General features: G+C 36.2%; 4 protein-coding genes across 5 annotated transcripts; 3 read left to right on the top strand and 1 right to left on the bottom strand.

The window, feature by feature from the left end:
* Positions 1-1183: 1183 nt before the first annotated feature.
* Positions 1184-5378, top strand: LOC110929708. The gene is made up of 4 exons (XM_022172885.2): positions 1184-1626; positions 2601-3050; positions 3968-4283; positions 4921-5378. The coding sequence occupies exons 1-4, from the start codon at positions 1219-1221 to the stop codon at positions 5055-5057; spliced, it is 1311 nt and encodes a 436-aa protein (XP_022028577.1). The 5' UTR covers positions 1184-1218; the 3' UTR covers positions 5058-5378.
* Positions 5379-7130: 1752 nt separating this feature from the next.
* LOC110929709 (EH domain-containing protein 1) lies at positions 7131-14072 on the top strand. Its single transcript, XM_022172886.2, has 16 exons — positions 7131-7440; positions 7522-7601; positions 8933-9001; positions 9088-9145; positions 9244-9299; positions 9394-9430; positions 9542-9612; positions 10423-10536; positions 10634-10736; positions 10825-10874; positions 10962-11090; positions 11186-11437; positions 11540-11619; positions 12158-12284; positions 13097-13240; positions 13667-14072. The coding sequence occupies exons 1-16, from the start codon at positions 7356-7358 to the stop codon at positions 13850-13852; spliced, it is 1641 nt and encodes a 546-aa protein (XP_022028578.1). The 5' UTR covers positions 7131-7355; the 3' UTR covers positions 13853-14072.
* Positions 14073-21840: 7768 nt separating this feature from the next.
* On the top strand, positions 21841-23885 carry LOC110929711 (upstream activation factor subunit UAF30). The gene is made up of 3 exons (XM_022172889.2): positions 21841-21994; positions 22420-22598; positions 23630-23885. Exons 2-3 carry the CDS (start codon positions 22425-22427, stop codon positions 23756-23758), a joined length of 303 nt encoding a protein of 100 aa, XP_022028581.1. The 5' UTR covers positions 21841-21994; positions 22420-22424; the 3' UTR covers positions 23759-23885.
* Positions 23886-23930: 45 nt separating this feature from the next.
* Positions 23931-27183, bottom strand: LOC110929710 (zinc finger protein VAR3, chloroplastic). Of its 2 annotated transcripts, XM_022172888.2 has the most exons (6): positions 26621-27183; positions 26000-26102; positions 25663-25886; positions 25052-25150; positions 24481-24965; positions 23931-24375 (listed from the first exon to the last, which is right to left on the bottom strand). In XM_022172888.2, the coding sequence occupies exons 1-6, from the start codon at positions 27073-27075 to the stop codon at positions 24077-24079; spliced, it is 1665 nt and encodes a 554-aa protein (XP_022028580.1). In that variant the 5' UTR covers positions 27076-27183; the 3' UTR covers positions 23931-24076. The 2 variants fall into 2 exon arrangements, with proteins under 2 accessions (XP_022028580.1, XP_022028579.1); XM_022172887.2 differs by having other exon boundaries at positions 23931-24965.
* Between the last annotated feature and the right edge of the window lie 593 nt (positions 27184-27776).

Consider the following 27776-nt stretch of genomic DNA (forward strand, 5'->3'; position numbering starts at 1 on the left):
TATTTTGTTCTCTCATATAACTTTTAAGATACGATCAAAGTACCCGTTATCAAACAGGAAACAATAAAACCGAATGTATACCTGTACCGATGATGTTCGGTACAATATGGTAGTGATAGTATCAGTTTATTGAAAGCAAAAAAACTAAAAATAAAAAAATATTGGTACTATTGTTCAATTGGTTTCGATTGCTGATTGGGCTTGGTACGATAGCGGCTGAATATCCGTTTTCAAAAAAAAAAAATCGTAATGTTGAAATAAAATAAACATAAAATGCAAGCGAACCAAACCGATATCAACTGAACAACATATATAGGTACCATATCAATATGTGTTTTTTTTTTATCGATGTAGTGCTTTCTCTTTTAATTACTATATTGAGTGCAGGTACTATAACGAACCAAATTGATACCAACTTAATCCCCACCACGAAACGCGGGAGAATATCACTAGTTTATAGTAAAAAGAGGTGTAAACATCACAAAAGCAAATCATATTGCGTGATTTCCGCCGTCGTTATTACATGCGACTCCTTTTTAGTTTGAGACTCTTTTTTCAATAACTCACAATTATCTGCTTTATCAATTTTAAGTTGCTACTAGTGGGATGTTCAGTAATTTTTTGCATAAATTCAATCAGTATCGATTCGGTTTGTTACTTTATCAGTACAACACTAGCACTCAGACCATATTGATTCGTGACGATAACAGAAAAAAAAGTCAGTTATATTTGTCTCATTTAATTGATGATATAACAACTCTATTTTAAACAAACTTTTATCAAAATGTTGATAAAAAAAGCAGTCATAATGGTGCATAGGAAATTTTATAACACACCATATAACATTGTTAAAATTATGAAAAGGAAAAACGACATCGCTTTATACAAAAATAACCTAAACCGCGATACAACCTTGTTGACTTGTACATTTGTAATTCAGTAGCCTGTATATTATGTATATTACTTTTCACTACTCAGTTTTGAGTAAGTAAACTTTATATCAAGATGTACGTTAAAATTTGGCACGACATAACCACACGCTAGAAAATTTATAAACTATCCATCTTAGAAGTTAAAAAAAAAAAAAGAAAAGGTGTAAACAATTAACATTTTAAAGTTGAGAGACATTTCTGAAAATTTCACGAGTATAAACTTCCAAAAAATCGAAACAAATATCAAAACACAACTGTCTTCAACATCTTCGTCACCACAATCCCAATGGCAAACGAAAACAATAGTCTACCTCTCATCAACAAAAAGCGAGCATACGCTCGCAGCGCCTCACATGCCTACGACGAACTCCAAAGTTTCCGATCATATCTCCGGTGGATGTGCGTTGACCAGTCCAACGGCTGGACTGCAACGCTGTCGTGGTTCGTGTTCATCATCTTCACCTTCATCATCCCTGGGTTCTCTCATTTCTACCTGGCGTGTAGCGATTGCGATAATCGGCACGCGAGGCCTTACGATAGCCTTGTTCAGTTGTCTTTGAGTTGTATTGCTACGCTGTCGTTTGTTTCGCTTTCGCAGTTTGTGAGGATTTATGGACTGAAGAGGTTTTTGTTCTTTGATAAGCTTTGTGATGAGAGTGAGACTGTCAGGAAGGGCTATACTGCTCAACTTAATGTACGTACTATGTTTTTTATTTTTTTATTTTTTTGTTATGATTGATTGATGTTTGGATTTCTAGTTGTTACTTGCTTAGAGCATTCACATCCAACCCCCTAAAATTATACATACATTTCACTAAAAAACAACTCTTATATCAATATATTTCCACTAAAAACAAATACCTTTTCTCTCTCCTTTTTAATTAAATAATATTTTTATACCTTTATCATTACATTTTTCTCTCTCCTTCACTCACAACCACTTTCAGTATATATTAAAAAATTATAGTGGGTGAACAGTGTCCCCCCAAATATACAGATGAACAGTAACATTTTCTCTCTCCTCCACTCACAACCACTTTTTAAACTTTTTATATTTTAAAAACACCACACTGAGAATATGATGCCTTGGATGTGAATGCTCTTAGAATAATTCTTTGGGAGAACAAAAATAAGTCATTATTTTTTCAATTTTAGATATAAGAAAATAGTTGAATTAACAAAAGATATATCATATATGAGCAAATTTTGTATATTTATTAACAAAATGGTTTATTCGATTTATTCGGTTTGGTTATCCGAATAAGCGAGATTTGTGGAACCGATTAAGCAATTCGGGTACAGTTAGGAACCAAACCGAGTAACCGAAAAAGATTTCGGATCCCTTTTTTTGGTTACGGACGCGGTTCGGTTTTTGATTTTTTTCGGTAACGGATGTTTTTTTACACCCTTATGTACATGTGTGTATACAAACGTTTAAAAAGTAAAAAAAAAATGTTTTGTTTATGTACATACTACATAACATATGTATTTGTATGTAAGACATAATTTTTTAAAAAGTTAAAAAAAAAAAGATAAAAATTAGTTTAATGTTTTGTTAATGTACATACTACATAACATATGTATTTGTAACGATTTTGGTTTGTTTGTTTTGTCTGGCAAAACTCTAGTGTTATGTAATATGTAACTGTTATGAAAATATAAATGCAGAGATCACTTAAAATCCTCTCAATCTTCGTTACCCCTTGTTTTGCTGCTGAGAGTGCATACAAGATCTGGTGGTACACTTCAGGTGCAACAGCCATTCCTTTTTTGGGGGATGTTATAGTTAGCGACACAGTAGCATGCGTCCTGGAACTCGGCTCATGGCTCTACCGAACCATCGTGTTTTTCCTTGTTTGCGTGCTTTTTCGCCTCATTTGTTGCCTCCAAATCCTCCGTTTACAAGATTTCGCTCTAGTTTTCCAAGTAGACTCTGATGTTGAGTCTGTACTGAGGGAACATCTCAGGATCAGAAGGCACTTGAAAATAATAAGTCATCGTTACCGCGTGTTCATATTGTTTGCCCTCATCATTGTCACAGTCAGTCAGTTTACAGCACTTCTTGATACCACCCGCCACACTGCTGAACTCAGCATTTTCAAAACCGGCGAACTTGCTGTAAGTGTCTCTGTAGCTTTTGTAAATTTGGCTTTTTAAATGAACCAGTGTGTAAAGTATCGGCTATCCTTTATACCAGAGTGGGCGGCCGCACCCCTTGAAAAAAAAAATTAGTGTATATTTCAGGCAAAAAACCCGACCACACCCCTTGAAAATATGGTTGAACATCTCATCCGCACCCCCAACAAATAATTTCTGGGTCCGCCACTGCTTTATACCCATGAAACCAAACCAGACTAATTACTGGTTTGGTTCGTATGGGTTGGAACAATGTTAAACCTAAAAAATTATATACGTAAGTCCCAAGTTTCAAACTTGGGACCTATGATACAATTTATAAAAGCAATTACTAACTCATCTACCAATATAACTGTTATATATATGTGTAAATATTTATGTTTGAGGTGACTCTTGTAAGTTAATTGCTCTATTTAATTAACAAAGCTTGTATATTTTTATACTTCTAGGCTTTCTTATATCTACGTTCAGTTTTAATTATAGTGTGATCTTTTTTTAGTTTTTGGTTATTAATTATAGTGCTATCTGCTATACTTTGGCGGTTTCAATGTGATCTTGAGACCGATCCGACTGGTGGACCAGTAGAACGGCTTGTTCGATTACTAGTTCGGTTTAAAAAAAAAAAACATTGTTTTTTACCCATTAAAGATAAATGTAACATGAATATACGCCTGCATACATAAATTGGTCAAGACATCGTTATTCTTAGCCGATATCATTAGAGATTATTATTAATTATTTATATGTAATATTCATGTATGTCTTGTCCTAAAACAGTGGTAGGGCACATTGCATTTTCCCTTTGTAAAGGGGTTTCATTGATCAATAATATTCATTCAGTATTCATACCATATACACTTTTAGTTATGACATGGTTGTTCTGTCTTCTCGTATTGTAGTTGGTTTCTGTAAGCCTGCTTGCGGGCTTAATGATACTGCTAAGGAGTGCGACTAGGATCACACATAAGGCACAAGGCGTGACATGTCTGGCCGCCAAGTGGCATGTATGTGCTACAATTGATAACTTTGAGTCACCTGAAGTTGCTGATACCGAAACCCCGCCTGTTGGTGTTGTTAGCACCTCAGTGTTTCCATGTGAAGCATCGTCTTCTGACTGTGAGGATGTTGGCAGTGAAGAAGATGAGTTGGACAATACTAAACTCATACCGGCATATGCTTATAGCACAATCTCTTTTCAAAAAAGACAAGCCTTAGGTAAGTTTTCTTTAACCTGATCAGAATAACAAAAAAAAGGTGTCAGTTTCAACCTATTTGCTTTCAAAAGGGTAAGATAAAAGTTGGTTAAAAGTAAATGGGTCGATAGTCATCCAAAGTAAAAAGGTCGATGAGATTTTTTTTCAAAAGCTAAAAAATAAATGGGTCGAAAGTCATCTTAGGTATGTGGATAGAACATTTTTAACATAAAAGATAAATGGGTCGAAAGTCGTCTTAGGTATGCGGATAGAACATTTTTAACATAAAAAATAAATGGGTCGAAAGTCATCTTAGGTATGCGGATAGAACATTTTTAACAATATCATTCGACCTATATGTTAGGTCAATTGGGTTGAACGGGTCGAAAGTGTATCTTAATGCATTTAACCCTATAAATTGCTCTATAAAATAGAAGATTATTGTTTTAGTAATCAAGTACTAGAAATAATATCGATCATATAACTTATATATATAAATGAAAAACAAAAGTGTTTTGGGTTAATCCAACCCGAACCTGACCCATTTTGACATGCATTAAATGCTTGTCATTGTGTAAGCCAGAACCAACCATTTTGCCACCTGAATAGCAAATGATTATCGAACCTAAATCATAGCTATTCTATTTGATCTTTTGTAGTGACGTATTTTGAGAATAATAGAGCTGGGATAACGTTATTCGGGATTATGCTGGATAGAACTACACTACACACCATAGTGACAATAGAGCTGTCACTGGTCTTGTGGTTGCTTGGAAAAACAATTGGTATTTCTTGATAAAACAACTTTAAGACCAAGAAAGAATGCATCCGTTTGGTTACACATGGATCAGTTAACATCAACGGTTGCCTGAAACCACGAAGGACAATATCGATGCTGCATGAAAACGTTATCGAAAGGGTTGGAAAGTAGTCTGAAAGAGGGAAGTAGCCAGGAGAACTATATTAGTTAATACTTACACATCTGTTGATTATTATTGTCGTTTTTTGCCTTTTGCTCTTTGTTCATAGATTAAACAATGTATAAATCATGACTAGATTATAACTGGGTGACTTATGCCCGAAAAATGAACAAATGTATTACAAATTGAAGTTGCTATCTTGACGCTTCATCACTGCTTTAACTCGAAATTGCCTTTAGTCGGCACCCATAAAACCTCACTTTGAGAGGTGACAAAAAAAAAGTTGTATATGGATTCATTTGGGTCGCCTCAGATTAGTCAATGGATCAATTTAGATATACTTAAGTTAGTCAACGGGATCAATTTAGATATACCTAAACTAGTGGTGATCAATATTCGGTTCAAACCGATTAAACCAATTACCAAAGCGAAACCGAAACCGTTTAAAACCATTCGGTTTTCGGTTCCAACTTTGCTAATTCAGTTCGGCTTTATTGCATCTACTTGCCCGTCACAAGCGTCCTGATGGAGATGGTATTAGTTTTAATGAAAATTAAAGAGTTGAATGAAAATAAATGTTAAAAGGCTGCGAACGCTCATTTATTGTAAATGAAATTTGGCAAGCTTCAAACTCCAATGATCGTCGTCGAAGGATCAATCAAAGACAAGAGAGAGTTATGTCCCAATCACCTAAATTAGATAGGGTAAGAAAGGTGTTAAGAGTCCATGAGTTAGTGGATGATACAAACCTCAAACTTATTACCTTGGTGAACGCATCTGAAAAGTTGACTTTTTTATTGATTAATTACTAATATAACACACAATGTCGTTCATTTTACTCTTATTGGCTATTTGGGCAGCCACCACACAACTACAATCCTGGTGCAACATTGTCACATGGATCAAGTTGAAGCAAGCTAGCCACAAAGTGTGATTAACTCTAGAAATGGGTTGTGACCTGAGCATAATACCTATGATAGTTCGGTTTAGTCAACATAATTTAATAATAGACCGGATCAAGCGCTTTAGAATAGAAAAGAGTGACCAGCCTAAACAAACTTGAGACCACCAATAACAAACTAACCAAATATAAAAAAAATCCATATAATAGAATTCGACATGGACGAGGGCTATATATTATGTCACCATAACCTTGTAATAACCCTCACGTATACTTTACTACTTTCACGAATCAATATACTTGTTCTCATGCCGAATCTGGTCATAGAGAGACCAATTTCCTTATGGTGAGACCAATTGGCGTTGTTATGTGAAGAATCAAATTTTGATGCTAATCATTTGTTCCTTAAGAAAATAGACGTCTCGAAAGTAACACACGAAGATTTCTTTAAGCTACAGTTCCAGTACAGTTTTACAAACCGGAATAATCTCATACATCTTCTCAAAACTTAATATAACATTATATTTTATGAGGAAATTATGATATCTAATGTACTTATTTTCAAATTAAGGACACTTATATCTTGTTAAAACTTGCATTACAATCATATTATAAATTTTATATACAATAAATGCTCAAGGGACAACGTTCTAGCGGTACCCCGGTGACTTTCTCTAAGTCGTCGGTTGGAGTCTCGTTCGCGACAAAATGTAAGGCGTAAGCTAGGGGTTTTACCACAATGGGTCTTCGTGGGATGAGTTTCCTTTAGAATTGATGATGGATTGGTTCACCAACGTCGTCTTCAAGTGCGGGTGTGGATGACCTTTTGTCAATAAGTGTGTCAGGAGACATTAAAACAAAATAAACAAGTAAATATAAACTTTTGAAGTATTTTAAGTAAGTAAATATTTGTTATTGATATTTTCACTCGGGTAAAACATGAAATTGACCGGATTTAACCCCCATCCCAAAGTGGAAAACAGACAAACAAACAAACCATACCGACCTAATTTTCAATTCAAAAGCTAGCGACTGTAACTGTACGTAATGGTATCAATCAATATAGCTCCTCAAAAGTAATAATTCCATTGAAGTTGAGATTACTCAAAGCGGTTTGGCGCTTTTCACGACCAAAAGGAATAAAAAAATATCTTATTAGACTGAAGAAGTTTTAAACCTCTCTTCGTCGGCTATAGATCTGGCTGGATATTGTTAGGGATTTCAATATATTTCAGAAATCTGTAATAATAATAATCTGCATGTTATAGATATAATGGAGATTGATTCATCGGCGATTAGTCGGTGCTCTGTAGAACACCAGAAGATCTACACCGAATGGTTCAGTGTTGCCGATTCAGGTTTTTATTTCTTCTTCTCTATTTTCATTGATTCGCGTACTTTTTTTTACATAGATTTGATTTTTTATTGTTTGATTGCAGATGGTGATGGGCGAGTTACTGGTGTGGATGCCACAAATTTCTTTGTTATGTCTAATCTAGCTCGACCAGATCTTAAACAGGTTTTTTGTTCATCTATGTGTTTGTGCCCTAATTTTGTTGTGTTTGAAGGGACTGTGAATCATTGATAACCCTAGCTTGTGTAATACGTATGTTTTATTCGTGCTTGATAGTGTTAACTTATAAGTGCTGCCGTGAAGCAGTGGTATCGGTTCTCTGTTTTTGATCATTGATAACTCTTTGTTCTACCAAAGCCAGTATTGGCTCGTTTATTTGTGTTAAAAGAACTGCAGGCAAATTTGGGATTTTTATCGATAATATTTTCACAAGTTTAATTACCAATTTGATGAAGGTTATTTCTGTGCTAATGCTGCATTTTCTATTATGACACTAAGGTTTTTTGTTTTTAAATCACCAAATATACTGGTAAATCACACTACGTTTCACCTGACTGAACTTTAGAAGATGTAGGTTCAGCAAGACAAGAAACCGATTGATTTCCAAACTGGAACCAGGATATACACCTTACTACTTGATTAAATGATGTCAGTGCACAAATGCTAGATAGGATTACTTCTTTAATGAAGTGAAAGTGTGAAACTAAAATAACATATTCTAGAAGCATCGTACAAATAACTTCTTTGAAAATAAGAGAAAAATGGTTACCTGTGGGAAGACTGATTTCCTCTTTGCAAGATCTGATGCATTTTTTTGGAGATTGTTACTGATAGCTGAAAGCCTGAAATTGATTTTATATGTGACAAAAATCATCTGGCATGTCAGCCACGGGCCACTTGATGGTCTCTTTTCATGTGCTCATATGTTAGAAAGATAAAACATTCACCTAATTTACCTAACATCAGAAGCAATGTTAGTAGAAGCGTAGCACAGAGTCACAGGTCATGCAACCTTTTAAACAACCAACGCCATAGGAATGCGGCTCAGTATTTGTCAGAAGTGAACAATAATGGTCCCTATCATCTTCTCATTCGTGTTGATATTACTTTTAGTTTGACAACCTATTTGAGTCGTAGATGAATTGTGGGCACTCTACATAAATCTAAAACTTCTAGAAATCAAGGGCATCGATAGGCTTGACATGAAATTGAACGGAGAAACTCTGTATTTGTATATCGAGCATCACAACACCAATTATATCAGTAGTAATGGCCTAAGGAAACTCCTAAAGCTATTCTTACTGTAACTACATGATAGAAGCTTTAGTTATGAAATGTGGATTGACTATCTCAAAATTTGGTATTTGCAAGATATTTTACGACATATTTTTCTTCTTTTAAGTATATACTACTCTTTTCTCATAATTTGCTAATTGTTTTCTACGTCTGAATCCTGACCCGTTTATCTTTCCCACCTGTTCATACGACTACTTAAGGTGTGGGCAATTGCAGACTCTAAACGACAGGGCTTTCTTGGCCTTAAAGAGTTTATTACTGCAATGCAGGTAAGTTGTTTTTAGCATTATCTTCATTTTGTTACGTCCATCATGTCTCCACACATGACCTTATTTGGTGCGTTTGGTAATCGTAGCTGATTTCTATGGCACAAGCAGGACATGTACTAAGTAGCGACCTCTTAAATTCTGATGGTAAGCAATGTAATCACATTTTTTTTTCTCATTATAATGTCAGTGTGTAATATTCATGCCTTTGATTGGTTTTCTTGGTGCTATTTTTTGCAACTCAGTTGATTTTGAAAATCTGAAACCACCGGTGATGGACGGTCTGGATGCCTTACTAGCTGTATGTATACCTTCCTCTCATGTTAACAAAACAGAGAATTCATAAATATATATTTTTTTTTTTGAAATTCTGACTTGTTTATCAATATGTGTAGAGGAAAAGGCGTCCAAAAAACGAGCCTGAATCAAATGGTAACAATTTCTATTGTTCTAATTATTATTATTACAAAAATAGATAATCACGTTGATGTCTCTACTTTTTACTTTTTGATGTTCACGCTCAAGTTCTCAACATTGATTTAGGTAATTCGCCGTTACAAACGTCACCATCAGCATCATCTAGCTGGTTTACTTCACCAAAATCTGCAAAAAAGGTACGTGTTATGTCTTTTCTCTTCACTATGCAGAATAAGGTTTTTAAATGTGAAAATCAGATTATTACATGCTCTATGAAAGACGCACCTATCTTTAAATCATAGAACACAAATATTATGCTTTTGTAAGTGAATATTATCCTTGTTCTAGATGTAACATAGTCCTCTAATATAACATGCATAGTGCTAAATAGGGCTTGCATATTTAAGCACTTGAGATCTACTTTGATGTTTTGCTTTATGTTCAAATGATACCATTATACAAGCAATACATTTAGATATTAATTTAGGGGTGCTGAACGGGCCGTCTTTGCGGGTTCGACCCGAACCTAAAAATCATGTCATACATATGAACCCAAACACGACCCGTTCCACCTGAATTTTTTTTTTAATTTTTGAATTCTTTTCTGCAAATTAATATATTAAAATTAAAGTTTACTATAAAAACACAAATGTATATAATACAATTACATTTAAATTATAAATTATTATGTCAGTGTCTCTTTTTAAGTTATAATTATGGCATAAGATACACACCCGAACCCCACCCGTTTAGCTAAATGGGTTCGCAGGTTTCAACCTGAAACTGACTCTGAACCCGTTTAGACTAAACCCAAACCCACGAATTTCGTGTTAGGTTTGTGTCATGTTTTCGGGTCGTGTCAGAAATTCACACCCCAGTCAATGACTATTTTCTTATTTTTACATCAATGTCTGCTTCTTGAAAAACAAGTTAGTATTAGATGCTATATACCCATGGCGGTGTTTTAAATATTATGTCTTCATCCAATTTTGTTTATGCTTGGTTAGGTTCCCTTAACTGCTGTTACATCAATCATTGACGGTCTGAAGAAGCTATACATTCAGAAGCTGAAACCTTTAGAAGTCACATATCAATTTAATGATTTTGTTTCTCCCATATTGGTATGTGATTTAATCCATGTGATTTCTATGCAGTGTTTTGGTTTTAATGCATGAAGGTTGGTTTTCATGTTAATGTTTCTTGATGGTTTGTTTTCAGACAAACAGTGATTTTGATGCGAAACCAATGGTGATGCTTCTGGGTCAATACTCAACGGGGAAAACAACATTCATTAAACATTTGCTTAGAAGTAGTTATCCAGGCAAGTTCTTTAATCTTTTCTCATCCCTTTGTTTTTGCGTTCTTTAATCATATTTCTAATTATTTTTTATATTTCTAAATTCTAACAGGAGCTCACATTGGACCTGAGCCTACCACAGATAGATTTGTTGTTGTTATGGTATGCCTTAAAAACCCCTTTTACTTTCTCGGTATGATCACGACGATAGACTAAAACTATAATCTTTTTATACACTGTTTTTTACAGAACGGACCTGATGAAAGAAGTATTCCGGGAAATACTGTTGCTGTTCAAGCAGACATGCCGTACAGCGGTTTAACTAACTTTGGAACTGCATTTTTATCAAAGTTTGAGTGCTCTCAAATGCCACATCCTGTTAGTTATCATGACAAAACTTATTTGTGTTTGATATAAATATACAATCATTATTTCTTCAAGCTAAACCATATGTCGTGTTTTCTAATTGAAAGCTGCTGGAGCATATTACATTTGTAGACACTCCTGGAGTATTATCAGGAGAGAAACAGAGGACACAAAGAAGCTACGACTTCACAGGTGTCACGTCCTGGTTTGCTGCAAAGTGTGACCTAATCTTGCTTCTCTTTGATCCGCATAAACTTGATATCAGTGATGAATTTAAACGCGTTATAGCTTCCTTAAGAGGAAACGATGACAAGATACGTGTGGTCTTAAACAAGGCTGATCAAGTTGATACCCAACAAGTACGAAATAATATGCTTTTTTATATATTACATGATTTACATTCCCCCCCCACAAATGGGTATGCTTTCTCTGTTGCTTACAAGTGGTTTTCTGTATTGTAGCTGATGAGGGTGTATGGAGCCCTTATGTGGTCACTTGGTAAAGTCCTAAACACTCCTGAGGTTATGCGCGTTTACATCGGGTATGAATTATGATCATCTAATTCTTTTTTTTCTGTAATCACTTAAGTTGCCAAAAAATGTCAGCCTTGATTATCAATTCTTTAATTTATATAGTATCTTAAATATTCATGGCAACGTTATTGTGATATTCATAGGAATTTAATTTGATAAAATTACTCTAATATTTGTCTTGCTTTTCATTTCTATAACTCAAAGTGCTGCAATTTTTTTTTTTTTTTTTTTTTGGGTAAAGCAATTGGGCAGTGATTATCACTCTTAAAATCAATAATATTAAACTTGGAGGGTAAATTATGCACCTATAACTTACCAATAAAGTTCATATAAATCCACATATAGTGTGTAACACATCTTTCATTTGTATATGATGAATCTGTCATATTTGTTTCCTTCTTATGTTTTGTATAGTTATAACATTTCAAGGACTAAGAATCAAAGTTTCTTCTCACTTACATAGTTTATACATCCAATTTTAGATTTTTTGGATTAAAACTTGTTTGCAAACTTTGAAACTTACCACATATTCTTTTATATCGACAGTTCTTTTAATGACAAACCGATAAATTCGGTTACTGCTGGGCCAATTGGGACAGAGCTGTTTGAGAAAGAGCAGGAAGATCTACTAAGTGACTTAAAGGACATACCTAAGAAGGCTTGTGATCGAAGAGTGAGTTTCGAATTTCTTGAACTTATAAAGCTCCAATTTTGTTACATTTTTCTCATTTCCATTAAGGTCCCATCTCTTTTCCTTTAATCATGAAGATGGGTCCCACAATGAAAACGTAGGGCTACACAATAACACAAAGCAACACTTGTTTGCAATTTTCATGGACTAACTTGGGTGTCTAGTAAACCGTATTTAAGTGAGTGGACTGAAATTACCACCCTTGAGCACAAGGAATTATAATGATATGTAATTATATATTGTTTGTTTATAACTAGGGGTTAATGCCCGCGCTTCACGGCAGGGCGGGCGGAGGAATTTGGTTGTTATCATTTGGTTTGTACGGTACCGAAACTTGGCATAGTAATCGGAAGAGGATACCTACACACGATCCGGAAGAGAACTAAAAATATAAAGTGGTAGTACAACCAAAACGAATCAAAATTTACGTTAAACGTAAACCAATTGTAAACGTACAAAAAAATAAGAACCAAAAACGTATTATATTTGACCCGAATCATTTCCGTAATAATTCACGTCAAAACGTAAATCAACTTGAATATATACCTACACGTACATATATAAAAATAAGCACTTAAAACTCGAGGGGGGTCAAAATGACATTTCATAAAAAAAAATTTAAAAGTTAAGGGGGTATTATTGTAAAAAGTGAAAGTTAAGGGGCTAAAGTGAAACCGAGACGAAATGAAAAAATATTAAAAAAATTACAGTAGCGTGATAGTGAAAAATGCTACAGTAACCCAAGCTTGTTTTTTAATATGTATTTATAAATTATAATTCAATCTTGTTTATAGATCAACGAATTTGTGAAACGAGCTAGAGCGGCCAGGATTCATGCTTTCATTATTAGCCATCTTAAGAAAGAGATGCCGAGCATGATGGGTAAGGCTAAAGCTCAGCAGAAGCTCATCGATAACCTCGAAGACGTTTTTGCAAAGGTTCACATCTCTCTCTCTCTATATATACATATTTATATCTAGCAGACTAGCAGTGTCCATTTCAGAACCAATATTATGTTGAGAACCGCGAAACTGCTTTAGCGATGTACTATTTATTATATTAATTAAGTAGAATACATGTGGATTCAATATATAATAAAAATTTATGGTATTAATATCATTTTGCCATACACTAAATGCATATGTGATAGGTATATACACTACATGCATATATGCACAACGCGTTATACCTTTTTAAAAAGATCAGCAGAGGAAATAAAATTAAAGGAAGGGTGGAAACTGGGGAGGGAAGTTTAAACAATTTTTTTTAATCTTACTTTTTTTTGGAAGCTTTATGTACATGTGTTTATCCAGTTATCAACATAGTATATATATGGTTGTGTATTTAATAGCTGTTGTAAACAGGTTCAAAGGGAGCAACACCTGCCAGCAGGAGACTTTCCATTTGTCGAAAGCTTCAGGGAGAGATTGAACGGTTACAACTTCGACAAATTCGAGAAACTGAAGCCGAAATTGATCCAAACTGTAGACGATATGCTCGGTTATGACATTCCCGATCTTTTGAAGAACTTCAGCAATCCGTATGATTAAAGCTGTTTGTTGGTCTACATACGTATGTAGTGTAATGTGCTGTGTGTATCATGACACTAAGAGATCATTGTTTGCAGATACGGAGTATGAACATGATTATTTTTTTTGCTGCTAAAAGTGCTTTGATACCTCATCTTCTTATTACAGACTTAGTCGTAAATTTAAATTTTGAAGTTACAAACCATCTGCCCATTACTAATTTATCAATTATCTTTGAAAATCAGTTTGACCCTGTTCTTAATTTGCTTGCTAATAGATTATTGCTTGTTGTAATGCTGTGATGTTTGTGTTTTGACAAACTTAGATGTGTTAACTACAGATTCTAGTTGAATTGAATCCATCCATTTCGACTAGTGTTTTTTGCTTCCTTTGGATCTGCAATGTCTTTCGTTTCATGGTTTCGGTTGAAGTTTGAAGTTCCTTTGGCCATCTAAGAATCAATAGGAAAATGTTGATGGAGAAACAAGTTAGCTGTGTTGTTTCAAATGGAAACTCAAAACTCAGTTCTGAAAAGGTTTTTCAAACATTTTAATCGTATTTTCCTGCTCTTTTTTCAACCTCTTGGTTTGATTGGCCCAACTGTGTATTACATGTTTTGATTGTGTAGCTATTTATTAACATGCTTTTCATGATTTGATGCTTATGTAGAAACATAGCCTTTTATGGTTTAAGAACATTTATAAGGTGGGTAAGTAAGGATATAAACAACTAAACAGGTAAAGTCCTTCCTCATATCAAAGTTTATTAGTTTATATCATGATTGATCATTTTATTACATCTTGTTAAACGAAATGTTCCTTCTATGCAAAAAATAAGGAAATCCCACAAAAGGTGTTCCCTCTAAAACAACTTTTATGTTTACTGATGACATGGGTATGCGGATGTTATGCCCTTCTTGCGGTGTGCGCATATAATGTATATATGTGTGGGCCTTCATGGGGCAAAAGTGAAATTGCACTAATTTTAACGTTATTTTACTAATTTCATGAAAATAACGTTAAAAGCGACGGACGATTAATCATGCATCATGTGGAGGCGTTGATAACCGAAAGACAAGGGGTACATGCACAAATAGGCCTTTGTCCTGATTGCTGAGTGTTATGTGCCTCATGTCAAGGCTTGATACGAAACTACTATCGAGCCAGAGGTCTCACTGGAAGCAACCTCTCTATTCCTACGGGGTAGAGGTAAGGTTGCTTACATCTTACCCTTCTCAGACCCTACCTTAGCTTTGCTATTGATGAGATTTACTGAGAGATGATGATAATGATGGGTATGCGGATGCTATCACTCAAGGAAGTTGGGAAGCGAAAAGCAGGAAGTTAGATCCTGAAGCTCGGAGCTTAACAGTCCAAACAAGATAATAAGCTTAATGTGCCAACCCAGCCCATTAAGGTTGAAAATTCCCTTATCTATAAATTAAGAGGTCTATCCCCTTATTTCAGGATCTCATTTGGTTTAGAGATAGAATGAGAATATACCTTGTCAACTGAGTTGTTACCTCAGAGTTGTTAAGCCCACGAGTTTCTGAGCTACTACAGCTTACAACTACACCAACTACATCAACCAGCTCCTTGCCATCGAGCTTTGCTATAGCTAGCCAGCCGCTGGGTCTCAATTACAACCTCCCTATACATATAAACGGAGTAGTTATTATTATTATTATTTTATCAAAAACCATATTGTCCATATGGCTTGATGGGTCAAGTTATTCTACAAAGGCTTCTAATTGTAAGAAGTGTAAGAAGGATTTATAGAGTGACAAGTGTCCAATAACCTAAAACTAAACCCACTACATCATCACCAAAAACCTAAACACCCACCCCCCCCCCCCGGACGATTAATCATGCATCATGTGGAGGCGTTGATAACCGAAAGACAAGGGGTACATGCACAAATAGGCCTTTGTCCTGATTGCTGAGTGTTATGTGCCTCATGTCAAGGCTTGATACGAAACTACTATCGAGCCAGAGGTCTCACTGGAAGCAACCTCTCTATTCCTACGGGGTAGAGGTAAGGTTGCTTACATCTTACCCTTCTCAGACCCTACCTTAGCTTTGCTATTGATGAGATTTACTGAGTGATGATGATGATGATGGGTATGCGGATGCTATCACTCAAGGAAGTTGGGAAGCGAAAAGCAGGAAGTTAGATCCTGAAGCTCGGAGCTTAACAGTCCAAACAAGATAATAAGCTTAATGTGCCAACCCAGCCCATTAAGGTTGAAAATTCCCTTATCTATAAATTAAGAGGTCTATCCCCTTATTTCAGGATCTCATTTGGTTTAGAGATAGAATGAGAATATACCTTGTCAACTGAGTTGTTACCTCAGAGTTGTTAAGCCCACGAGTTTCTGAGCTACTACAGCTTACAACTACACCAACTACATCAACCAGCTCCTTGCCATCGAGCTTTGCTATAGCTAGCCAGCCGCTGGGTCTCAATTACAACCTCCCTATACATATAAACGGAGTAGTTATTATTATTATTATTTTATCAAAAACCATATTGTCCATATGGCTTGATGGGTCAAGTTATTCTACAAAGGCTTCTAATTGTAAGAAGTGTAAGAAGGATTTATAGAGTGACAAGTGTCCAATAACCTAAAACTAAACCCACTACATCATCACCAAAAACCTAAACACCCACCCCCCCCCCCCCCCGGACGATTAATCATGCATCATGTGGAGGCGTTGATAACCGAAAGACAAGGGGTACATGCACAAATAGGCCTTTGTCCTGATTGCTGAGTGTTATGTGCCTCATGTCAAGGCTTGATACGAAACTACTATCGAGCCAGAGGTCTCACTGGAAGCAACCTCTCTATTCCTACGGGGTAGAGGTAAGGTTGCTTACATCTTACCCTTCTCAGACCCTACCTTAGCTTTGCTATTGATGAGATTTACTGAGTGATGATGATGATGATGGGTATGCGGATGCTATCACTCAAGGAAGTTGGGAAGCGAAAAGCAGGAAGTTAGATCCTGAAGCTCGGAGCTTAACAGTCCAAACAAGATAATAAGCTTAATGTGCCAACCCAGCCCATTAAGGTTGAAAATTCCCTTATCTATAAATTAAGAGGTCTATCCCCTTATTTCAGGATCTCATTTGGTTTAGAGATAGAATGAGAATATACCTTGTCAACTGAGTTGTTACCTCAGAGTTGTTAAGCCCACGAGTTTCTGAGCTACTACAGCTTACAACTACACCAACTACATCAACCAGCTCCTTGCCATCGAGCTTTGCTATAGCTAGCCAGCCGCTGGGTCTCAATTACAACCTCCCTATACATATAAACGGAGTAGTTATTATTATTATTATTATTATTTTATCAAAAACCACATTGTCCATATGGCTTGATGGGTCAAGTTATTCTACAAAGGTTTCTAATTGTAAGAAGTGTAAGAAGGATTTATAGAGTGACAAGTGTCCAATAACCTAAAACTAAACCCACTACATCACCACCAAAAACCTAAACACCCCCCCCCCCCGGCAAAAAAAACAAAAAAAAAAAACTATACCTCACCAAAAAACCTAAACCCCCTCCACCCCCCAAAAACCTAATCCCCCCCCCCCACACCACCCCCCAAAAACCTAAAAAAAAAATCTAAAAAAAACTAAACACCCACCCCCACCACCACCTAAAAACCTAAACCCCCACCCCCTCGGCAAAAAAAAAAAGAAAATTTTTTTTTTTTTGGGTGGGTGATGTTGGTGGGGGGGGGGGGGGTTTAGGTTTTTGGTGGTGGTGGATGTTTAAGGGGTTTTTTTTTTTTTTTGTAGGGAGGTTTTTTTGTGTAGTGGGTTTTTTTAAGTTATTGGACACTTGTCACTCTGTAAATCTTTCTTACACTTCTTACAATTAGGATCCTTTGTATTTGATCCTAATCTATGGCTTGATATATTAAATACACGTGTTTCCTTCGTCACTACTAAAAATATATTTTCTCATTTTTACAGAAAATTATCATTAAATACTTCATCCAGCACATAAATTCAAAAGTGATATATATGGACTTACACATAAGATTATATGATGTACATGTTAAACATGCTGAGAAACTCTATTCTATGTGTCGGGTCTAATTTTTAATTCTACAAAGGAATGCTATAAAAGTCATGGCTGTCCACTACTTTGCCTTTCATCCTCCTTGTTTTAGAATTGAGTAAACTGCCATTTTGGTCCCTGTGGTTTGGCCAGTTTTGCGATTTTAGTCCAAATTTCAAACTTTTTACATCTGGGTCCCTGTGGTTTGCATTTTGTTGCCATTTTAGTCCAAAATTTAAAAACCCTATTTTTTTTACTGTTGCAACCTCCTATTTTATCTTTTAGTTCAGGGGCATTTTGGTCATTTTGCTTTTCATTTAACATTTTCTTTATTCAAATATTAATATATATATATATATATACACACACACACACACACACATACATATACACTCTGCAGATCAACCACCACCACACATACAGATACACTCTGCTCTCTCTCTCTCTCTTCTCTGAACTACCACCACACCACCACCACCACCCCCACCACCGCATCATCCCCACCACCACCATCCCACTGCCGCCAACACCACCATCCCCGTGAACTCTCTCTTTAAAACCTGCACACACACACTCTCTCTTTCTTTCTCCATGCACCCATCTCTCTCCTCTCTGTCGAACACCACCACCACCGTGAACTCCACCACCGCCACCACCACCACCACAAACTGCCAGAGCCCACCCCAGCCCGACTCAGCTCGTTTACAACCCTAAATTGACTTGTATACACCGAATTCAACAAGTATGGAGTCTAATTCCTATTTTATCCAACAAAAATTCAATCAAAACACATCATATTAACCACAAACATTACCGGAAGAGCAGAATCAGTCGCCTGAAACTTCCCAAGCCGTCGCTTAAAATCAACAGGATTAAGAGCAGCAGCCACAACCTTAACCAACACCTGGTCATCATTGACACTAGGATAAGTCTGCTGCTGAGTTTCTTTCTAGTTAGGGTTTTATTTGGGGATGATGATGATTAATTTGGGGAAACTTCGAACCTCCTTCATCAGCATCAATCAATCAGCTATTCATCTTCATCATCGACAACTTCAGCGATTCATCAGCATAACCAAAAACCTCAGTCATCGACCATCATCAATTTCACCAACACTGTCGTCATAGCGGCGGAGCCGCCGTCATATGAGTTCCTTTCTCTCTCCCCTCTCTCTCTCTCTCTCTCTGATCTCTTGAACATACGTGTGTGTAGGCCTGAAATGGGAGTGTCGGCTGTCACCGGAAAACGGCGTTGGTCACCGGTAAACGAGGAAGGAGGTGTGGGTGTGACTGTTGGATGGGACGACGCCGGAGTGGCGGTGGTAAGAAGGGGGATGAGGTGGCGGTGGTAAGAAGGGGGATGAGGTGGCGGTGGCGGTGGTGGTGCTATAGAGAGAGAGAGAGAAGAGAGAGAGAAGGAGGAGGTGGCGGTGGTGGTGGTGCTATAGAGAGAGAGAGAAGAGAGAGAGAGAAGAGAGAGAGCTGATTATTTTGATCTGGGTTTCATTTGGATCTGGGTCTTCATATTTACAACTAATGAAATTTAAAAAATGACCAAAATGCCCCTGCACTAAAGGACAAAATAATCAGTCTTCAACAGTCAAAATAGAGGGTTTTTGGATTTTGGACTAAAATGGCAACAAAATGCAAACCACAGGGACCCAGATGTAAAAAGTTTGAGATTTGGACTAAAATGGCAAAACTGGCCAAACCACAGGGACCAAAATGGCAGTTTACTCTTTAGAATTTTTACACATATGTTTTATTTGGGTGATATATCAACCTATGACTTCTACTTTACTAGTTTGAGATGCTTAAAACATATAAAGAATGTATAAGGGGTAGGGACGCTTCATTAGTGATGGTTTTCCATCACTTACAACATCTAATCAAGTTTCGCCATGTCATGGAGCTTCATTCCATCACTTGTGACGGATTTTACTAGGGATGTCCATCACTCACCACGTATGAAGGAGAGAAGGAAGTAGGAGTGAAGGAGAAGGAATGAGAGAAATCTTCAACACGTGATTATGGCAACGGGTTGTAAAGTTCACGCGTGAAAATGTTGGCCGGCGGCGGTGTTTAACGTGCATCAACGCGTGAAGAATGTATTATCACGAAGCGCCCCGACCCCCCCTAATAATTACTTTTTCGTCATAAAGTTACACCCAAAAGTTGAATAATTAGACTGTATAACTCTCACTTTGTCCTTTAGTCAATTTTCAAAGTCAAACGAGATCTATGGTATCTTTACACGACATTGACATATGTATTTGCTTTTTCAAAAAAAGACATTTTGTCACTATTAAAGTAAAAAAAGTCACCTCAACTATTACATGATAGCTACAACTTTAAGCAGTTTTAACAACTTTACAAGTAAACCAAGCAGCTCATTGACCGAGGGAACTAAGCAAAGAAGGAGAAAAGCTAGAAGCATGATAGCTTAAGCCATAAGCACCTACTACTTCGTCATAAATACCTCTGATTCGGGAACGGTAGCGAAAGTAGGTACACGAACCTTGTCAAAATACAAAAAACATGCAACATATTAGCTTCTTGCATAGTCCAATAGTCAAGAAACTATGAAGCCAGAAGCTTTGCAGAAAAAACTTAAAGTTAGCTAGAGGCACTCATTACTTCATCATGACTACTACTGACTCGGGACTGACAATATGAGTGGATAAATCCACTTTTCAAGAAAGTCGAGAAGCTAAGAAGCTCGAAAGTTATGCACACCTGCTTTTTAGTTCATAAGCTGATAAGCATTTTGCTACAGTAACCAAATAATATAATGATAAGAAAGTTGATAACAATATGAAGAAATCAAATATAATAATATTAATAATAAAAAGGTGAAATAATAGAAGTAATAATAGTGAGAAATAAACAATAACAAAATAATACTATGATATATTGTTAAAACACATGTTGCAAAAGTGACATCTTTCTTGATAATCTAGAAAGATTATTATCAATTCCTCAATTTCTATAAAGTATATCATAAGTTTCCCGAAACCATTATATTAACTAATTTATGTACATAACATTAAAATCTATTTATCTGTGTTTGACATGTAAATTTTGAAAGTTTAGTGGTTACTTTTCAATATACCATAAATTAGATGATCAAATAGGAAGATTGATTGGAGTAGGAAGTGTAAGAAGCAATAATAGAATGACATGTGACAAATAATAAAAACATAAGGAAAAGCATTTTAGTCAATCTCGTCTCATCTTCTCTCTTTCTCTGCATATTCAAAAACCACCATCTTCAAAAACCATCATCTTTAACTTTTTCTTTATTTTCTGTCTCTATAATCACTACATTATATTGCGATTTTCTTCATCAATCAACGATTCAAACACTAATCAACGTGTTCTTCAACTTTTTGAAGAAACCTAGTTCAAGTTCACACAATTTTCTCATTTTTTCTCGTATTTTTGAAGCGAATCAATCGTGTCATTTGATCATTAGTGTTTCTAGCATTCAAATTTCGCCAATCGTTTAAGAAATCCTAAGAAATCGGCTTCAATCTATGTAAGAAGTCTAAAGAATTTCGTCAATCATTACGTTTTACGTTCTGGGTTTTTGAATGTGTTTTACGTTTTAGGTTTTAGGTTTTCGGATTACGTTTTACGATCTTGGTTTTACCGTTGTGAATTGTGTTTTATAACCTACGTTTTCGAATTGCGTTTTACGATATGAGGCTTTATCATTGTGAATTGCATTTTACAACACGAGTTTTAACATTGTGTTTTATGATCTGGGTTTTATTATTGTGAATTGCGTTTTACGATCTAAGTTTTACCATTGTGGATTACGTTTTACGACCTGTATTTTTTAATTGCGTTTTACAATATGGGTTTTACCATTGTCGATTGCATTTTACGACCAGAGTTTTTAAAATGTAAATTTTCAAAGTTTAGTGGTTACTTTGCAATATAACATAAAAGCCGAAAACCGGACATCAAACTTCTTAGCAACTGACTGCAAAGTTTAAAAACCACCGGTAACGACGACTTATATGTCGCTGAAGAACTACCTTCAGTTCGTATAAACCTCAATTGCTTGCTTTTCAAGCCTCAAAATCTCCGGTAAGATTCCAAAAAACTTTCTCTGCTTAACCGTCACTGATGCTCAATCCGTTTTTACTGTTGTAAAATACTTTTGTAGTTCATATAACTGTTATTGGATCATATTATGTCATATGTGCACGTCTGTATTGCATTTGGGGTGATTTTGTGGTTGTTTGTTCATGGTTTGTACGGTAAGATGGATTAAAATGAAAAACCGAAATGCAGACCAGGTGTTTGATGAAATGCCCCACAGAAATACATTCCACAATTTGTTGATCTTTTTCAAATTAAAAGATTTTGAATGAAGTAGCTGTGTTTGTGGGTTCTTGAATTGCATTTTTTACTGTGTGTGTACCAAAAAAAATGCAATGCCAGTTACCGGTTACCGCAATCATGATATGAGCATTTGTTTGAGGTCTTTTGAGATTTTTAACTTTAAACAGTGATAATGTTGCCGCAAAAGATGAAGAAGGTTATCACAGATAACCCGAAGAAACTTGCAACCTTGATTGATCTTGTTAACTTACCTTCAACACTTAGAGAGTTTGTTGGACGGTCTCAAAGTTCTCGGCTAGGTTGTTTTCGGCATGTTTGGTCCTACATAAAAGATAACAATCTCCAGGTATGTACTAATCATCTTGATTTAGTGTCATTGTCATGTTGCAACATACTGCTGGGAGCCAAAAATTTGCATTCTTGAGAAACAAGGGGCAAATAATTGCCACGAGGTTCCTTAAAGATGGAAACTTTCGGTTAGTTGTTTTTAATATATATATGGACCTGGTTAGACTTAAAGTTAACATCTTCCATCTGTCTTGTTCATGTAATAATGAGTTAACCATTTGTTTACTACTCACATGATGCATGTTGCATTATTATGTTACTACCAAAGTAGTCAAAGTCGCGAGACGCACTCAATGGCGTGAATGGCTCGCCTGTCGCCTGGCACAAGGTGAGTGAGACAAGGCATACACCTGAGACAAATAAAAAGGCGCAAGAGTACGAAAAATAATAAAAAAATATAGATTAGGTATAGAAAAAAAAAATATAGAGTAGGTGTAGAAAATAAAAAAAATGTGGGTGATTTTAGGACATAGGTTATGTAGATGAGATTTGCACGAGATATACACATGACCAGATGAACTTTATATTAGCTCTAACATGTCTTAGAAGTGCAAACCATACACTCGTGTAAGCTATTCTAATTCCAGACCCTACAATTGGCAGGATTTAACAGGGTGACGCCCCCTTGAGGGGTAAGGGGCAGTGCCCTTAAATGGTTTGCATGACCTGATAAATACACATAGTTTCGAAGTTCCTTTAATTTAACAGAAAACTAAAGTGTAACCAAAGGGCGTCGTGTTAAAAGTTAAAAAAAATTGTCTGGAGTTCCAAAGTGCTCACTGGCTATAGAAAGAACCGTGTCTTGTGTCCACCTAAGGTGTAGCGGCCTTGGCACACACGCCTCTTGCGCTTTTGACCACTATGGTTACTAATTATGCATGTTTTACTATTTTTATAGTTTCAATAAGATTTGGCACTAGTCAATCTCAAAGACTGAAGCTTTTCAACTTTTCATTTGAAAAGTTTATTTGTCACGATTCTTTTGTCTCTGTTACAACTAATTCGTATGCTGCCACTTTTGTAATTCAGGATCCAAACAACAAAAACATAGTTCATTGTGATGAAAAACTGAAGAGTATTCTGTTGGGAAAAACTCAGGTGGAGCTAGCTGAACTTCCTATGCTAATTAAGCTGCATTTTCCAAAGGTGCAAAAGTGATTTTAGTATCTAAAATTCATAAATGTATAAATTAACATTATGCAACAAACCGTTTCTTCTTGTAGTTGACTGTTTGACATTATATAACTATAAATGCCTGTTTTTATAACGCTCGTTTGAACACAAAGTATATGTGCATCATTTGGAGCAAATCGGTTCATGAAGACTTAGCTGCATTTGAATTTGTTGAGGATTTAATACAATTGCTATTCATCTATTCATTGTCCAGTAACACATAATCGCTTGCCAAAACTATAACATGATTCCAAAATAACGAAATACATTTCATCACTAACTGAATACAAACACCTTTATTCTTCAATCGTCTTCCTTTTTCATTGGATCAGAACTCATTATTCTTAGATTCTTTCTGTACTGAGGCGACGTTAATCTCCTTTCCAATGGCGTTTTCCTCTTGCTCACAACAAACCGATTAACCCCTTTGCGCATCGGCATGATCGATGGGAAGTCTTCATCAGGGATTTGACTTAACTCAGAAATATCCTTAATTTGCGCAACACGTTTGAACCACCTTTCTGCCTTAGCCTCTTCTGACATGTCTAATGGGTCAGGTTCTGTCACTGCTGATCCCTCAAGACTCTTTCCGGTCCACCCACCTTTTCCGTTCATGCTTTCCGGTGTTTGTTGACCAACATACGAGGTTTCGCGTTTAGGTTCGTTTGTTCTAAATTGATTACTTGTTTCTTGCACAAGATTTTGACCTTTTCCGTTCATGCTTTCCGGTGTTCGTTGACCAACATACGAGGTTTCACGTTTAGGCTCGTTTGTTCTAAATTGATTACTTGTTTCTTGCACAAGATTTTGATCAAAAGGGGCTCTATTCGTATTCCAGTAGGAAACTTCATTTGTCGGTTTTATGGTTGAATCTTTTTTGGCAAAATGGTCAGGTGGAAATGGAACAAAGCCGCTAGTGCTTCCTTGGTGAGGAGGAAACGATTGATTTTTACCTTTATTATCTAGAAAACGGTTTTCCTCTTTACGTATAATATCGTTTTCCGGGCCAGTGACGCCATGCAACTCCTTTACTTTCTTGAACCATCTTTCCGTCTTAACTTCTTTTTCGGTATCTTGAGTATGCATGCTCGGAATATATCCCGGATTGCTTCCGTGTGAGGGAGCTGTATCTGGTCGCTTACACTCACATTTCAAGCACACCACGTTTTTTCGGTAATTAAAAAAATTGCATCTGAAAAAGGAAAGAAATTGATTGTGTGTCAGATTTGCAACAAAGGTATCACAACTAGTAATTATAGGGTTTGATGTAGTATTTACCGAGGACAATCCCATTCCCCATCAATCGTTTGTCTCTGTGGTCTCAGCTCCTCACATTCAAGGCATTTTGTGTTCCTTGCAAAGTTCATGAAACTACACCTGCTCGAAACACAGAAATTATACAGGTTTATAAAATTATACGCTTATTGAGGTTAAATAGGTCGACCTCGCAGGTTGAATACAATATGAACCACAACACTTGCATATCAAAACTCTAAAATTACAAAATTACAACAGAACACAACTGTATATAAAACTACGCTTAAATGATAAACCATGATGGTCATTTGACTTTTATCTTTTAAATTATGGCATAGAATAGCTAATCAAACATTGGTTTTTAGTTATGACACAAAACACATTTCTTAAATAAATTATTAAAAAGAAACTGATTAAACAAAACTGCTAGTTCGACCTGTTTAGCTATAGGTGTTTGTGCCTTGAACCTAAAAATGGCCCGAACCTTTTAGGCTGAACCAAACCCTGTGAATTTCGTGTTATGTCCGTGTTGGAAATTCGCAGCCTCTTAACATTAAACTAGCAGCTTAAATACAATTATACAAATACTTAAAGAAATCTCTGGCAAATGAATCTAAACAAGTGCAACTTACTTTTGGCATATCCAGTCACCCCTCTTCATGGTAATATTCGGTCCAGGATTTCTTGGCTTTTGTTCATACTGCTCTGATGTTCGGCCTCTATTGGCCAAATTACCGATCTCATGTAACACGCTTCTGACAGACGATTCAGTAGCCTCATTGATGTTTCTTCCAGGATTGCTTGCATAACTCAGTATATACTTCATCAAGTCTACTGATGTTGCTTCATTGGATCCCTGTCTTCAGTTTAATACAACAAATGAGATAACATGAAAGTCACACTCTTAAGTGCTCTATGATCATAGTTATACAAATTCAATAAAGCATACAAACTTTATAAGAAGAGAACCTGTAAGAAAGCTCTCATTCTTCTTTCAATTTCATGACCACTTTTGAACAGAAATGGATATCCATCATTGATAATCACCTCCATATCCTTCCTTGGAAGCCACCTGGAAAAAAAAAATTCAAATAAACAATTTGTAATTAAAAAAAGTTATCCTCATTTACTTCAATGAACCATAGTTATCATATACATATTCCGAAAACGAAAAAAAAAAAAAACATTTTTCACATGATGAATTTACTATAGTGAACCGTTACTAAACCAGTGTTGACGGAAAACAAAAATTTAACAAATCTGGATATATGTTTCAGGTAATAAACCTGAACATGCTTTCAGGTAATCGGGTCCGGTATCACCTAATCCCATACCCACGAAAACTTTTATTACTAATCCCCATGCCCAAATACCTGTCCCATTACCCATCTCGAATGCTCCGGGTTCGGGTTTTCTCACGATTGCCATCCTTATGACCTCATTGTAAATCTGATTAATTCAGTTTTTGCAATTTGCAGAGTAACAAATGAACTAGTAATCTAGGGTTTATAATTCGATTAAATTTAAATAATGTTATCTATCACACTAACTAAAACAGAAATGCAATAGAAAGAGATTTGAATTACAAACCCTAAGATTTCAGGTCTATCACGAGCAAACGCCAAACACGAATTCACAGCAGCCACAAACTCCTTCGATAACTTTTCACTCTCCACAAATTCATCCTCAATATTACCGTTTCCGTTAAAATAACCTGCCATAGATAGACTTTCAAGTAGTCTGGACCACTCCTGCCACGGATGAGACGGCGGCGCACGATAGCCGTCAGCAGAAACATGATGATTATCCTGAAATGCATAATTAGTCCGTGTGGAGTAAAAACTCGCAGGGAATTTGGTCGGAGTGGGTGAATACTGGCCAGTATGACGGAGGTGGTGGTGGTGGTTGGGGGCGGCAGTTAGGGTTGTGAACGGGAAGGTGATGGAGTGGCGGCGAGCTAAACGGAAGAGGCTGATAGGGCGTTGGTGGATTAAGGATGATGGATTGGTTAAGAGAAAGAGTAATCTTGTTGAAGCTCCGGCCATTTGATTAGAGGAAATGGTTGCCGGAGAAGGTTTTGTTGGTGGAAATGGTCGCCGGAGGAGAGGGCTCCGGTTGTTAACCTAAAACGGGCTGAAAAGAAGGGAGATATGAGAAGTGAACCCGATTTTTTTCTGTTATTGTTATTGGGCCATATTACCAAGAGGCCCAGTTTGCAAGGGTTAAAAATTGGGAAAATTACCAACATACTTAAATTACTAAGAGTTAAAGTTGGATGAAATTTTTTCAAAAATAAATACGGTAGTTTAGCCGTTCCTAAAAGTGTGGACTAATCGTTAGCCGCTGGGATCCAAAAGTACAAACTTGCTGGTGTTTTCTTGTCGTATCAGCTAAAAGTGTAGGCTAAATTCTAGCTGTCTGAACTGGAGAGAGCTTATGTGGAGGCTTCTTAATCGAGGGAATGGGGGTGGACTAGTTTGGTGATTGCTAAATTTTCATGTCTATTTTTAATATTTTCTTTGTCAACTTTGACTATTTTGATAATTTTCTTTTAGTAGTAATATTTTCTTTAGTTTTCACTATATCTGCATATATGTGTGAAGCAAAAAATTATAGAGATTCTAACAATCAAACTCCTTTGGTTTCCTAACCACATTAGTTATGTTCAAGTTGATACATACAAGAAACCCCGTTAACGGTGAGGCCGTTGGTCATGTTAGTCTTTTAAACATGATTGTAACTCGTT

This window comes from Helianthus annuus, chromosome 3 (genome assembly GCF_002127325.2).
Source record: "Helianthus annuus cultivar XRQ/B chromosome 3, HanXRQr2.0-SUNRISE, whole genome shotgun sequence".
In the NCBI taxonomy this organism is placed as follows: Eukaryota; Viridiplantae; Streptophyta; class Magnoliopsida; order Asterales; family Asteraceae; genus Helianthus; species Helianthus annuus.

Excerpts from the sequence above, each read along its gene's own strand:
- LOC110929708 (XM_022172885.2), top strand. The coding sequence starts at position 1,219 with ATGGCAAACGAAAACAATAGTCTACCTCTCATCAACAAAAAGCGAGCA. Across the intron at positions 1,627-2,600 it reads GCTATACTGCTCAACTTAAT|AGATCACTTAAAATCCTCTC; the intron begins GTACGTACTATG and ends ATATAAATGCAG. Across the intron at positions 4,284-4,920 it reads TCAAAAAAGACAAGCCTTAG|TGACGTATTTTGAGAATAAT; the intron begins GTAAGTTTTCTT and ends GATCTTTTGTAG.
- LOC110929709 (XM_022172886.2), top strand. The coding sequence starts at position 7,356 with ATGGAGATTGATTCATCGGCGATTAGTCGGTGCTCTGTAGAACACCAG. Across the intron at positions 9,431-9,541 it reads AAACGAGCCTGAATCAAATG|GTAATTCGCCGTTACAAACG; the intron begins GTAACAATTTCT and ends ACATTGATTTAG. Across the intron at positions 13,241-13,666 it reads TCGAAGACGTTTTTGCAAAG|GTTCAAAGGGAGCAACACCT; the intron begins GTTCACATCTCT and ends TGTTGTAAACAG.
- LOC110929711 (XM_022172889.2), top strand. The coding sequence starts at position 22,425 with ATGTTGCCGCAAAAGATGAAGAAGGTTATCACAGATAACCCGAAGAAA. Across the intron at positions 22,599-23,629 it reads TAAAAGATAACAATCTCCAG|GATCCAAACAACAAAAACAT; the intron begins GTATGTACTAAT and ends TTTGTAATTCAG.
- LOC110929710 (XM_022172887.2), bottom strand. The coding sequence starts at position 27,075 with ATGGCCGGAGCTTCAACAAGATTACTCTTTCTCTTAACCAATCCATCA. Across the intron at positions 25,151-25,662 it reads GGTGACTGGATATGCCAAAA|GTGTAGTTTCATGAACTTTG; the intron begins GTAAGTTGCACT and ends TGTTTCGAGCAG. Across the intron at positions 24,966-25,051 it reads GGGGAATGGGATTGTCCTCG|ATGCAATTTTTTTAATTACC; the intron begins GTAAATACTACA and ends TTCCTTTTTCAG.